This window comes from Punica granatum, chromosome 1, assembly GCF_007655135.1.
Source record: "Punica granatum isolate Tunisia-2019 chromosome 1, ASM765513v2, whole genome shotgun sequence".
NCBI lineage: Eukaryota > Viridiplantae > Streptophyta > Magnoliopsida > Myrtales > Lythraceae > Punica > Punica granatum.
This window is the reverse complement of record NC_045127.1, coordinates 10,042,687-10,057,736: the sequence shown is the minus strand read 5'-3', so window position 1 is coordinate 10,057,736 and position 15,050 is coordinate 10,042,687. Positions and strand designations below refer to the sequence as shown.

The following is a 15,050-nucleotide window of genomic DNA, read 5'->3' as shown; positions in this document are numbered from 1 at the left end:
CTCGATTCGATTATTGTAAATGAAAAAAAATTCATGTTGAAAGAATTTAAATTTATTAATTTGTCAATTTAGCTTGGACTGAATTAGTCGGATCAATTGGACTTCCGGATACAAAATTATACACCAAAAAAAAGTAGCATGTTACCGATTTTTAATTATAAACATATCGACATGGAAAAAGAGTTACGGTTCAAAGTTCAAGCTATGGTCCGAGAAACGCGTAGTAGTGCGATAGTTTGATTTAGGGTTTTGTCGGTTTTTTTTCGGTCCGGCTACCTAATTCTATCAGGTGATTTTTTTTTCAGCTTAAAAAACCACCCAAGTTTGATTTAGGGTTCAAAAAAAAACTCGGATTTTTTAGGGTCTGGTAAGGTCGGTTTTTTTCTGTTTTCACTTACACCGCCTCTAAAATCTATTATAGCTATACAAAGGCGTAACCAAACAAGTAATTCACCGGAGTCAAAAAAGAGAAGTGCACCCAACCCTCAAAATTATCCGTTTACATATTAATTTAGAAAAAATATAAATTACCCAATTTTTCTAAGATTAAAAACCAAAAAAATCTTGAATTTTGCCCTTTTCTACTTTAGCATAAATTTTATTTTTTTGCCAAAAAATCACCGACTTTGATTTTTTTTCTCAGGATTGTCATCCGTACCATTTTTCGTCCAATTTGTTAATAAGAAGACAAACGGTGTTTATGTAACAAATGGTGGCTAACCATATTAGCAAAAATAATGAGATTAGAATACATATATATATATATATAGTGAATTTTCAAGTGCGTTGCACGTGAAACCTTCTTTCTAAGATTAAAATACATAATACTCGAACGACAAGATATATACTTGTAAAAAAATACAAGAATTAATGAGTCACAAGATGTTTATAAGTTCAACATCAAGAAAACTCTTTTACAAAAAGAAATATATAAATTATAAGTTAATTAATAGGGTTAATAACATGAGGCACCCTGAACTATTCCGTTTTCGTCAAATCTATCCCAAAGAAAAAAAAATTGCCACACACCCTGAAATTTTGGGATCGATTTAAATATATAAAAAAATATATGGGCATTTTTAAAGAGTGGGTGGGCTAAGGAACAGGTGTCGTCGTTCTATTGGTTGACATGGCGCCATCACTCAATAAACGACGACAACTTAGCATTTTCGTCAAGTATTGACAGATGAAGTCACAGTAGGATGGATGGAGTGGAGAAATAAAAGTTCAAGGTGTGCCAAAAAAATTTTTCTTTGGGATAAATTTGACAAAAAAGGAATAGTTCAGGGTGTCTCATGTTATTAACCCTAATTAATAGTATTTTTATCTGAATGGATTTATGACAATTTCTAGTCAAAAACTTGTTCTTACTTTAATTTATAATAAATAAAACAAAAAATAGTTAATAATATCCATATGACCCAAAAAAAGTAAAAATTTGCCCTTTTATGATTTCTAGCATGAATTTTAATTGCATGAAAATTTATAAATTATGAGTTTTGTATCACGTCTAGCATGTCATCACTTTCTTGTCAGTTTTAACTGATTTTTCTAACATGGCACTAACATTGTAAACACGGCACATGAAAATCTACTAAGTCGACCTCATGGGTATTTATATGTTAATTAAAAACAAAATTATTAAAAGTAACTAATAATATTCACAAAAAATATTTCATTTAATTTAATAAATTATATAATATTAACTTCAATGGAAACATATATATGCATGTATATTGATAATAGTATTCTCATATGTGTAACATAAAAATGTATATACAAAATTAGCATACTAATGGCAAATCACTATAACTAAGTATATGTATAACTTTTTGTACAATTTTACGAAATTATCCAAATTATTTTTTAATTTATCGAAGAAAAATAAAACTAAAGGCAATAATAAAACTATAAAACTACTCAAATTTAAAACTCATAACTCTTATCTCGGTCTTCCCTTTATCTCTATCTCAACCTAAGTTATTTTTCTTTTCTTCCACTAAAAATATTTTTTTTTTACAATTTTCATCAAAAAAATTTCAATTTTTTAATAATAGCACAACTATGTAGAATTACAAATGATATATAACGATGAAAATATAGAGACAATGTTTTTTTCACATTGCGCATCGCGATGGTGCAAAGTCTAGTATATGAATAATAAAATTTTGATAAGCACGATTAAATAATAGAAATAATTTTTTAAAAATGAAATAATGTAAATAAAAAATAATTTATTTCAAGAAAATATTTTCAATTGATATATTGTTCTGACTTGATCATTCATTTCAATAGAATATCCTAAAGAAAAAATACAGAAATGAATTTAAATTTTCAATAAAAGTTTACAAAATAATTAATAGGAACATTATTTTCACAAATAGTCATGCATGACACCCATAACTCGAAAATTCAAAAAACCAATTCCAAATCGGTCAAGATATTATGAAAATTAAAGACCTTAAGGATCAGGTTTAAGTTTTAAAGAAAGAAAATTAGAAGGAAGTTGATTGGATCCGATTATATATATATATATATATATATCAATTTGTTTTAGCAATTCATACTATACATTATAATTTATACTTAAAGAATAAAACAAACAAACAATATACTTTAGATCACACTTAAGACATAAGAGTAAATTTAATTTTAGTTGCAAATTGATAAGTTCTATCGATAATCGATATTAAATTTACATTGGAAGCAAGTTATCTCTCCCTTTTTTTACATGTACCCTAGAAGACATTGACAACATGAGCTAGTGCAATATTGTTAGCAGGTAGTGGTGGCAGGCATTACAATGGTAGTTAATAGAACGATAGCTGATGTCTGTAGACAGAAAAAAGAGAAAGAGAGAGAATAAGAATAGGAAGAGAAGAAAAAACCTGAGATAAGAGAATACAAAATAAAATAAAAAGGAAATTAACGATATGATATCTCTTTTATATGAAACTCTTCTTCTCTTTCTTTCAATTAGGACTTTGAAAACAAATTACCAATGGCATAATGTCTTAAATAATATTTTAAATAAATTAATGTAATTTTTGAAAAATTCGTCGAAAATTTGTTTGAATTTCTTCGTTATTTTTGAAAGGTATTAATCACATGATATATGTTGGTAACTCATTAGAAAATATTCATCTATAAAATCATTTTTAAAAATTCTTAATATAAATTTTGAAAATCCATCAGTACAAATGTCAATAGGAGGGAAGAGAATAATCGTGAGCGTTGAACGGAGAAATTATTTTATATTGATATATTAGTCAAAGTGAATAATTATGAGAATGAACATGCCGAGTAGTTTTATAGTGAAGAAATATGAAAAAACGCCTTGAAATAGAAAGGTCATGAGAAAAAATAAGTATAAGTTGATTTTTGAAATTTGAAAAAAATAAAAGGATTATGGCAGAAGAAAGAGAATACGAGAAACATTTTTTCAACGATTAGTAAAGTTAAAGAATATGAATAGTTATAAGGAGAAGAAATTAAAAATCAAAAGAGAAAATAAAAAAGATGCAAATGTAAATAGGAAAGGAGACAATGAGCTGCCAGAGTTGAATGAAAAAGTTATTTCAAGTTTGATGCGTTCGTCAGAGTGAATAATTATGAGAAAGAACATGTCAGATAGTTTTTATAGTGAAGAAATATGAAAGGATGCCTTAAAATCGAAATATCATGAGAAAGAATATGTATAAGTTAGTTTTTAAACGAATTAAAGGATGTCGTGCTATTAAAAAGATGTGATGTTTAGTGCCATTCGTATTATTTTAGTAAAGGATAAAATAATAATATTATTAATTTACAATGGCAAAAAGGGCAAAAAAAGTTGGAGAAACACTTTGGGAATGGCCATATTTTAGAAAAGATGTAGAAAGTTTAACTCGACTGAGGCAGTATATGATAGAACATGTGAGGCAACGAATGTTGATAATAAACAATGAATAGCGAGTCGAAAACGTGTGAGAAAAAGTTACACTAACAGAGCACACCAAAGGCATGCGAATAAAAGGTATGAAATAAAGGTAAATATTCACGACGGATATGCGTATTTTTTGGAACAAAAATTAAGGAAACATGAAATTTTGAAAACAACCACGTGATTCATAGTGATGAGATAAAGAATGTATGAACATATTGGGAGAATATATGTTGAAAAACGAACATATGGTACAACGAAATTGTGAAACTATAAATCATTATGAAATAATAACAAAACAAATATACATGTGATGAAGAGCGAACTTGGTTGAGGGAGATGCGAGGCAATAAAACGTTAAAAATGAGCAATGAATGGAAAGAGATGGTATATAGTCAAAATGTGCAAGGAAAAGTCACGAACCGAAAATGTGTGAGGAAAAGTTATGAGGATATAGGGGCATTTTTGAGATATTGAAAATTGAAAAAACTTATCATACTTTTATATATAATATAATATAGATATAGATATAGATATAGATATATCAAAGCTGATGTTCGGAGAAGGAATGGCAACATCCAGTCGGGGTTCCCCCAGATTGAGGGGGTGGGGCCCCTCGCCAGCTACCCACCCTCGACAGAGGTCGCCAACGGGTTCTGACTATGCCAGTAACCTCCGATGAGGGGTGGGTGGCCAGCGGGGTGCCTCCACCCCTTCTCTGATCAACAATTTCAATTTTTTTAATTTCATTATCTTTATTATTTTTGCTGACTGGGTATGAGATCGTTTGCCACCCAAGTATCGTTGTCCCCACGCCAGAAAAATTGACAGAAAATGACATGAATGATAAAACGTGGCAAGAGAATTAAAGTCCGTGATTTTTTAGAGAAAATTAGCAAAATGGTCATTGAAATATTTTAAAACTAACAAATTACTACCTGAAAGAATTTTTTGAACAAAACGATCATTCAAAAATCAGAATCCATAACGTTTTACTACCACCGTCAAAATTCCATTAGTGCCGTTACGGAAAAATGACATGGACGCTTATATGGCATCTAATGGACAAACGGCTCCAATTAACTTGGCACTTGCTCAGAAGCGACGTCGTTTGTTCTAATTCAAAAACCGGCCGTTAAAAAAAAAAAAGGTTACTTGCCCAAAACTACGCCATCCTCACCCCACTCCCCTCCACCAACCGAACGACGACGTCGTTCTTCTCCCCCGCCCCCACCGATCGACGTCGTCACCATCATCCCCTCCCTCCTCCATCTGCAATCAAAATTAAGGCAAGAAATCAAAATTAGGGATTTCTCCAAAGCCTCTCTCGGCAAAGATGGCCCAATTTCTCTTCTTTCTTTTGGATTTCTTTATTTTTTCAAGAAGTGAAAAGGACAGGGACACTTCCCAACCGAAAAGCAAAGTTCCCACCGATGGACAAAGACACTGAGCAACCAGAAAGCGAGCTCTAATCAAGCCAAATCGAGTGAAGGTCGACTAACCTCGAAGCAGACAAACCAGATCGTTGTTTGATCTTGTCGATTTCAGTACGAGTGAGTAAATGACGGTGCCCTATCAGAGCCTCTTCAACCCGCAATCGTGAAGAACAGGAGCGGGAAATCCATAATTTTGATTTCTTGCCCTAATTTTGATTGCAAATGAGGGAGGAAGGAGATGATGGTGACGACGTCGTTCGGTAGGGGTGGGGGAGAGGAACGACGTCGTCGTTCGATTGGGGGAGGGGAGTAGGGCGAGGACGGCGTCGTTTTGGGCAGGTAACCTTTTTCTTTTTTTTTCCCCTATAAATGGTCGGTTTTTGAATGAGAACAAACGACGTCGCTCTTGAGCAAGTGCCACATTAATCGGAGTCGTTTGTCCACTAGATGCCACATAAGCGTCCATGTCATTTTTCCGTGACAGCACTGACGAAATTTTGACGGTGGTAGCAAAACGTTATGGATTCTGCTCTTTGAATGATCGTTTTGTTCGAAAAAAAATTTCAGGTAGTAATTTGTTAGTTTTAAAATATTTCAATGACCATTTTGCTAGTTTTCTCATTTGTTTTACCAAAAAATAAAGTTTGTGCTACAAGTAAAAAAAAAGGAAAAATTCATAATATTTTTGGTCGTTGACCCAATTTTCTATGGTATTCAAAAAGCTATCAAATGCTATTCACTTGATTCCCAGAGGTTTTGATCCCTCCATTGAAAGTCAACAATAAAAATCCTTTTTTATTAATTAATTAATATCAACATGGCCTGATTTATCAGCTTTTATTTTATTTCTTAAATTACAAAAGATAAATACAAAAAAGAAAAATCTATCGCCATGAACACGAGATTTTTTTTAAAAAAAAATCAGCCACATGATCTGCCAAAAGAAAAAAAACAGCCGCATGATAATTGTTCTTTCGGCCATTAACAGGATCGTCTGTCGCAGAAGTTCGAATATGGATGATCCAATGCTCAGTCCACAACCCGAAGATTGGTCGCCAGGAAATCAACCTGAATCTCGAGCACCCAACTAATCCGATCTATTGGCCCGGCCTAGTTGCCACGGGTATTTGAGCTCCTCCTTACCATTGGATTTGATTGCCCGGTTGATCTGCCCCCTGCTAAATAAAGAAAACCCCCATCAAATGGTTGACGAACCTGAGGTATGAAAACCCTTTTGTACCAGCTGACCTTTTAATACATATTACATATGTGATTAAATTTTTCGTACCAGAAAAATTGCAGTTAGAAAGGATTTGGAGTAGGTGATGCTGTCAGGACATTTTTTGGTGGATACAAAGAGCTTAAGTAAAGCTAAAGCATACAGCTTTGAATAGAAAGTGAAATTTATGTAATAAGAAAAAAGAGAGAAAGTTCGACAATTTAGATCGTAAGGACGAAGGCATAGAAAATGGAATATGCTTCCAATGAATTGATTCCATTTATATAATAAATAAAAGACTACAAAAAGGGACTATAGATCATATCTCCTATATGGATATAATAAGTCAATTGGGGGAAGCAAGAAAAAATGTGCAATCCCGTATAAGGAAAAGGAGTCGCGATAATCTGCAACACTCAATACGCGAAATTAAATGGACATCCTCTCCCCAGAATAATGTGGTTGACTGAATTGATCATAGAGTAGATATCGGTTTCAAATTTATCCTTTTTTTTTTTTATAAATAAAAGGTTAAGTCGAGTTATTAGCCCGTTGTATCTGCTCCAATTAAGGGAATCTAACCGCCACGGAATGTTCCTTTCGCCATAACTCGCCGAGACTTTAGCCCAACTTGATCACCGCAGTTCCACCAACACACTAATGAATTAAGTACAAGGCCCAATGGATCAAGCATTATGGGCCGGCCACTGCCATCCCATAATACATCCACATAGTGGCGAGTTTCGAACTCATGATATTCAAGTGGAGTACTTGATGTTTAACCACTAGACCACTATCGTGGTGGTAATGATTTCAAATCTATCAACTTTACAGGATGTGGAGCCAAAAGAAAGCGACAATCGTGCTGTTACTGCACCACATCAGTATCTGCCTTTCTCTTGTCGAGGACGACGGCTAATAGGGCCGCGCTCCCTGCAACGGCAATCGTAAGCACCATTCGTCTTGGGAAATGCTTGGGACGTCCAGCTCTGGGAGCTCTCAATCTTCCTTGCGCCCTCACATCGCTGCACCATAAATCCCAGTAAGTCGCAACAAGTTTGCCGATAACGACCAAAAAGAAATAGCAACAGCAAATGACATCATGATCCTGCCGGTTTGGATTGTTAAAAGCATAACAGTAGGTTCAATCCCTTGCCCCTGTCTAACATTCTGTGGCTACCCAAATGAGCTTCTTCTATAAGAGGCTCGAAACTTACATGGTTCCATGAGCTTGTTGAATTTTCATAGGTTTGTATCTCCGGACGCATTCCATCATCCAGAAAAAGAAGAAAAAACTTTTGATGTTTTACCCGGTGGGTTCCGCAACTGGTTCTGCCACTCCGCTGCACCGACTCTCATGGTGGAATTTTTCTCAGAGCCTGAGGTATCTGTTGCATAGGTGACATGGTTCTGTCCTGTTGCCGCACGCCTCCTGATAATATACAGAATTGGAGTCCCACATAAGGGTGAAGAAGAAGCACCAAGATTGAATATTTTTATCGGGAAAGTTCATAGTTTTGCTTTATTTTTTGGACACCTGATGGCTCGGTAGATCAATCGCAGGTAATGGGAACTCGCAGAACTCGCAAGTAATGATCCTCTGTGGGCAGATCTCTCCCTTGTGGATGGATGTAATGTCTCGGTCAATTGTCTCGCTACACATCGAACATGACACCTGCTCTACCACAGGTTGGTTAGTACTCTGCAGGAGAAGCCGTTACAATGATATTGTCTGATTCAACCAGGGAAACCCGACTGATGTCAAAATTGTTAAAAGCAAAGCTCAGGCGAGCAATCTCCTACTCATATTTGTTCTGTTAGTTCCTATTCCATTCATACTACTCACTGGTCATCCTAACACCTCAAACCAACAGTGGCCATCCTGACAAAGTACTTACCGCAAAATAGAGCCGAGATCCAGCGAAAAGGTGACATTTAATATGAATGAAATAGGAAGAAAGTTGTAGATAATCGTTCTTTACAAAAATAATTTACAAGGTGATCCCAGTTCAATTTCCCCTTCATTACTACCAAACCAGATGCTGTGGTACAACTTCCTGGGGTGTACTGTCCTTGCACAAATCTGTTTACAATTGCAGCAAGCCATAACATTGAGTCATGACCTTGACAAGAATCCGGTGCAAAAGTTCACACAATATAAGTATATAAAACTAGCATATCGGTGCATCTGTGTTCAAGAAATGCTCTTCAGCATGCCTTCTATGGACCATTTCACCACGGACTTTGCACTTCTCTAGGTTCCGGGAGCAATGTGCATAGTGGAGATCAATACTCGAGATGGGAATAGCTCTCTCACTGCGCGAATGAAGCCAAACTACTAATCAGCATATCTCGACGTTTTGATTAATGTGCAGAGAACTAGCTCCAAATGTACATGACAGCATCAGCACGTAGAGAAGAAAATAATCTTTTAAAGGGTTGAGGAATCAATAACAAGTCAATGATACTTCAATGGAAACATAGAAGGCAGAAGTCATGGCATGGAGAGATGATCAGCAGGAAGTTCATGCAAAAGGGATTGATTCTTATCTATTGCTGCTAGACTAAATTAACCATTGACAACATATATAGAGCTTAACATATTCCTGAGTGCTCTAGGACCAATAAATCAACTGGATTAAGTTATAAAGCGCCCAAGAAAGTCCAATAACAATAGAAAGAAGGCTGTGGTGGATATTGCCCCTTCTGATAGTATACACAATCCACCATTCCATAAGACTTCCTGAGGAATGTCGAATGGGAACTCTAAATTAATCAAACCAAACTCTTCGTAAACAGGCACGACAATGGCTTCCGAAGCAACAAAATGTTCCCAATAAAAAATGCTCATTCTTCATCTAGTTCTAATAAGACTGTAACGTACAAAGCATGAAAAGAAAACCAGACAAGAATTTAACTGTGAAGATTAGGATAGATCATCATTCTCGACCAAGTTTCAGAGCATAACATCACAGCTTTCACTGACCCCAAGAGGGGCAGAAAAACATGTTTGGCACATTATCAGAAGGAAATTGAAGTCTTGTGGTAAGATATCTACAGAACCCATGAAAACCATTTAACTTTCAGATTTCAGACAACGAGTCAACTAACTCCGACCAGATCGAAGTAGCTGCATCGAGCTCGGTTGGGTGGGGATTCAAGCACTAATCATACGATAAAATTGCAGCTGGCAACAACTATTAAAATAAACCAACAGAAATATTGGCACATAATCTTTTGCCTCCACTTCCCACATGCTTACCATAGCCTTCAGAATTGTTTATTCATTATAAAGAAAAGGGTTATTATGCCATATATCTCATGATTTTACCGTTTTTTCAAACTTATCTCATGCTTTAAAAATTATCCAAAAAAGGCCTATGGTTGACATCTTGTTCCAAATCTATCCCGCCGTCAATTTATCATTAATGAAACGTAAATAGGTTCCAATCCCATAATTTTAATTTTTTCTTAAGTCTATCCTATGATTTTAAATTTTTTATTCAAATCTGTCCCGGATAAAGGATCACAGCAACAAGAATGGGCCGCCTTACGTTCCACGTCAACAACATCATTAAATGTTGACGGTGAAATTAACGCCATGATATATTTGGAACCGGATGTAAACCATAGGTCTTTCTGAATAATTTTTAAACAATGTGATAGATTTGAGAAACGGATGATACCATGGCATATTTAACATAATTATCATAAAAAAAACGACATGCTGTATTTATGAAGAAAGTTATTATCATAACATAAACACAAGAACACAACTTCATGCCAGCTTAAGCTCAAAGACCACTCCCCAAGTTTTCTATTCAAAACTTCATATTGCTATGAAAGATAAAAATATTTGCCTCCAATTCATTCAACTACACCTAAAATCATCCCCTCCGGGCATGAGCGGGAGAGTCAACTAACAAACGTAGTACAATTTTCAGCGTAATTTGTGAACAAAAAGACGCAAAATTTCGAGGTTGCCCACAAGATTATGCATGATCCAGACAAGTTATCAAGGATTTTTTTTTTCTTTTTGGGTTATGTTACCAGTGGCTGCAGATTCTGGTGGCTCCATCAGATGCATTGGCGGCCATGTCAAGAATTTTTCTCCAACAGGACAGGAAACAAGATACACTCCGAGCTGCCGGGCAACAAGACCGGAACTTCAAGCTTCTACTGCCGCTGCAACGACAACCCGTCTAAGCAGACGCCGGATTTCTGGGTCCGGCCGTCGCCGTAACGAAGAAGAGAAGAAGGGCCCCGATACTGATCCTTTATCTTCTTCCTTCGTCAAAGAGAATCACTTCCGTGGGGAGGACTTCAGGTTCAGGCTTTGCTCCCTCGCGTGGTCCCCACGCGCCCTATTCAATAGTTCTCCGGGAGGGAAATCGTATGGTCGGTCGACGCAACATTACGTGGGCTTGGACAGCCGTAGATCGACTTGATGGGCCAGGCCACGGCCCGATGAGCACTTGGGCAAGGTAACAACACAAGCTCCCTGTCCAAGAAAGGAAAGGTGAAAGCTAGCTGGAAATCGAAAAACCCGGATTCTTTAAGGAACCGTTCCTGGTGTCTTTTAGTTCGTCAGATCATAAAACCTTTGATTAGATGGAACATGGATGCAGGAACCATTCCTCGAATGATCACCAAGAGAAGCTCCCCATAGAAATCTATCAAACCCTCACATTATAGAGCAATTCTTAACTGGTCGGTGATCCTATCCCGGCTCTGCGCTGTTGGTCCTCCAGTAGCGTTGACAGTTGAATGATTCTGGAGCCTTTTAAATCTAGCCGGGCCAAATATCGGAAGCTGTTAGGGTTTATTAATCCCTCTTTTATGAGCATGAGCTAGCCTTGCATTGAGACTTGGTAGAGCTCGAGTTCCCCCCATTTAAGCTCTGTCAATCAGCGTTGTCGAACTTATGATCCTATGTGGTACAATCTTTTTCTATGTTTATTCCCCCCCCCCCCCCCCCCCCCCCCCCCGAGTGAATGTCGATCGAGGTTTTGGGCCACTCTCTACATAGGAAGGAAACCGGCCCGACAATGTACACTTTACTATGTTACATCTCTATTTTCTGCATAGGAGTGGAAAGCCAAAGAAGAAAATTTAGGACAGAAAAGAAGTGCCAGAAAGGGGTTAGGTGGGCATGATTTGATCGAAGCCCATTACGTAATAATGCCCACACCTGAGTTGGGCTATTGTTTGTGCCCAATAAATGCAAAGATAGATTATATTGTCATCTACCCACGATCGGCATTAACTCGGCACTACCATGAGATACATCAAGGGTTCCCATACTCCGACTTTGCCTATTATTTAGTTTTCTTGTACTTTTAACTCTCGTCAGCCGGGAAAAAAAATATTTATATATTCATTATATATTATATGGGTTGAAAGGTGACCTGACATTGATGTGGTGAGAAAAGAAAAGAAATTACCAGTGGTGATCATCTACGTATGTCTACCGAAATTTTCAGCCACATGTGGTGAAGTCATCAACTGTTTCTTCGGCTGATGATCGACACTTGTCCGCACAAACTAAGCCCGAGGAGATAACTGTACTAGTGATTTAATTAATCCTTTATTTAATTAACTAATTATATTTACGGGAAAAGCAAAAAAAGCCTAATTAGCATGGGCTTTTGATGACTTGTCAAGTCGACCTCTGATTGGTTAATCCGAGTTGTGATTCACGTGCCTCAGCCTATTGAAATCACCAATTGATAATTCACCTTTACCAATTCCCGGTCGATAGGCGTTGGTTTTATGATTTTGATATTGTAGCCAAGATATGACATTGTACTTATTTCGGTGCATTCGTATCTGTTACGGAAAAAAAAAAGATTCTGATATCATTTTCAAAATTTTGTGGTGACGAAGTTGTTAAAGAGACTGGAGCAGGTTGATTGAAGGCAGAATATCTTTGTTGGATATTCGACCCGGAATCGATTAATGGATTCCATTAATAGTGAAACAATATATCTTCGGAGGTTTCCCACATACATCATTGTCATTGTTAATAGATAAGACGAGAATTTTCATCTTAATTTAGAACAAGTTTGGGTGGAAATAGCAATGAAGCACGTCTTATTTTTACACTATTTCGGGACTGAGAACTCAACCTTATAGATATGTAAAATGATGGCATTGTTGTCAATCCCAACATTAATGTAAGAGTGTGGATGTTCATTTCAAAGTAAGTAAATGGGAATTCGTATTAAGTTCCACTATGATGTTCGTGAGAAAGATAACCCGATGAGGTTCTCAAAATATATATTTGACCATACACCATTTATTTTTGCTTGTGCCTAAAGTGGTGTGCTAGTGTTTGTAATGAATGAAATATGAAGCTAGATACAAACGAACATGCTTGATGCTAATTGAATTTTTTGTAACAAAAGGGTTGTAGGAAAAGGATTGAAGAGTTGCAGGGAAAGAATTGAAGTCGTAGTATATAGATCGTACGAGTTGCTTTCTCCAATATCTCTGACTCGACTTCTCTCGGAAACTGCACAATGATCTACGGGGTTCAAATATGCATGCTTTATGTAGAGTACATATATAAGATACAAATTCTTTTAAATGCAAATAATCACAGATCTCTTGTAAAGTGATAACTCTAGATTTATTTTCGGTTGAAGATAATAGATAGTACAAGTTGCTCTCTTCGACACAATTTCTTTACATGCATATACATCATACAGGTTGCTGTCTCCAATATCTCTGACTCGATTGCTCTTAGAAATTGAGAAATGATCTACAAGTTCAAATAGATGTGCTTATGTATATTGTATATCATAAACATAATATATTTAAATACAAATAATCACAGATCTACTGTAAAGTGATAACCTTAGATCTATTATCGATTGACGATAATGATAATATTTTTTAAGAATAGTCAAGTTGACTCATCATGGAGACGGATATTATATTCAGTAGGCAAGCTGTACATGGAGCTGAGGTCCCCCATCTCCTTCAGACTTTCCCGATCGCGCAACTGACATGTGTAATTTTCATAATTGACTGGACATTTTAAGAGTGATGAATCACCGACTCCATAGATTCTTTACCAAAACTTTCTCATCCTCATCTTGATAAACAATTATATCGCCTTCAAATCATGCGGGCTTACTTTATTCGGTGAAGATACTCACACCTTCAAGAGGACACTACAAGGAAGGGATAAGGTACCATGGACGGTAATTTAAAATGTCACGCTTGGTGCTTTACCACTTTAAAGTTAGGAGTACAAGTTTAGTAGAACAAGCCACTATGACAGATGATTGTCCAAAAACGGAAAACCCGACAACAAAAGTGAAATTTTTTTTTTTCGTACAACTTGACTAATTATGTACAAGGAGTATATTAAATGAAGAAGTGGAAGTCCGGCCACACTTTTTTTCTTTTATGGGTAATATATATATATATATATCGAAAAACAAGGGATGATACCATTGCACTTGCACCCTTTGAATGTTACAGTTCGACTTTCTTTATCCGACTGGAAATTTATCGTTTGCTCACAGATGAGTCGGAAATTAGAACAACCACGAATAAGAATTCAAAACAGATCTTCATGGTTTTCAAATATTAGATATATGCACTTGTACGGGTTTTTTCTTTTCGATTATAAATGAGGTTCATAAACTTAATAGAAAAAAAATTACAGAACGGGAAATAAAGGAGCTGAGAAAGCTTACTCAATGATAAGATATTGGATTCAAAACATCTCGATTTTAGACTGAGGACAAGTGTCACTGTACAAAATTTCATTTCTCAATCTCAGTAACTATCAAAATAGCCCTAACTTCCATTGAAAACATGGAAATTACCTAGAGGTGTAACATTAATATATATTGCTTCTCATGTTTAGACTGATTCTTCAACCAAACCTCTCCTTATGAAATTAAAGGCCAACACACATTATCTAATTCATAATTATAGCAGTTTTATTGATCTTGTCTGTGATTATTGTTAACTCTTTTAATATCCGAATAATTCATATGGTTGCTAGGAGTAAAACGTAAAAGATATGTTTCGATGAGTTATATGCAGGTTCTAGGGTTTGTAGATATTTCAAACTAATACATCTGGCTAAAGTATAGCGGAATCGTAGATCCAGTCCGATCTCTACTTATATAATTTCTAGTCTAGTGGCTATCGCTGATCACCTTGGATTTGCATTTGATACCTAAAGAGAAAACTCATATGTCATCTTTGAAAGTTACCGTGTGAAAAAGAAAATAACAAAATGCCATTATTGACTTGAATTTCCTTCCCTTAAGTAGCTTCTTATATATGGAAATTATAGACTTGACTTCTTAGATGTGTAGATTATCTTTTCCCCCACCTTTTCTTTTTTTGGTGAATCATGTTGGAAAAGATAGATGAGATTTGGTATATCTTTCCGTTTTACTTTTTTCTTTTGGGTGAATTTTCATTTTACCTTTAAAACTCGATAAAC

General features: G+C 35.8%; 1 protein-coding gene across 1 annotated transcript; it reads left to right on the top strand.

Annotated features, from left to right (window-relative positions):
• Positions 1-6,375: 6,375 nt before the first annotated feature.
• Positions 6,376-8,418, top strand: LOC116203073. The gene is made up of 4 exons (XM_031534742.1): positions 6,376-6,481; positions 7,412-7,619; positions 7,826-7,961; positions 8,141-8,418. Exons 1-4 carry the CDS (start codon positions 6,376-6,378, stop codon positions 8,168-8,170), a joined length of 480 nt encoding a protein of 159 aa, XP_031390602.1. The 3' UTR covers positions 8,171-8,418.
• The last annotated feature ends 6,632 nt before the right edge of the window (positions 8,419-15,050 follow it).

Bases quoted from the DNA above. Each gene is read 5' to 3' on its own strand.
- LOC116203073 (XM_031534742.1), top strand. From the start codon at position 6,376: ATGATCCAATGCTCAGTCCACAACCCGAAGATTGGTCGCCAGGAAATC. The intron at 6,482-7,411 runs GTATTTGAGCTC...TCAACTTTACAG, and splicing joins GCCCGGCCTAGTTGCCACGG to GATGTGGAGCCAAAAGAAAG. The intron at 7,620-7,825 runs GTAAGTCGCAAC...GAATTTTCATAG, and splicing joins TCGCTGCACCATAAATCCCA to GTTTGTATCTCCGGACGCAT.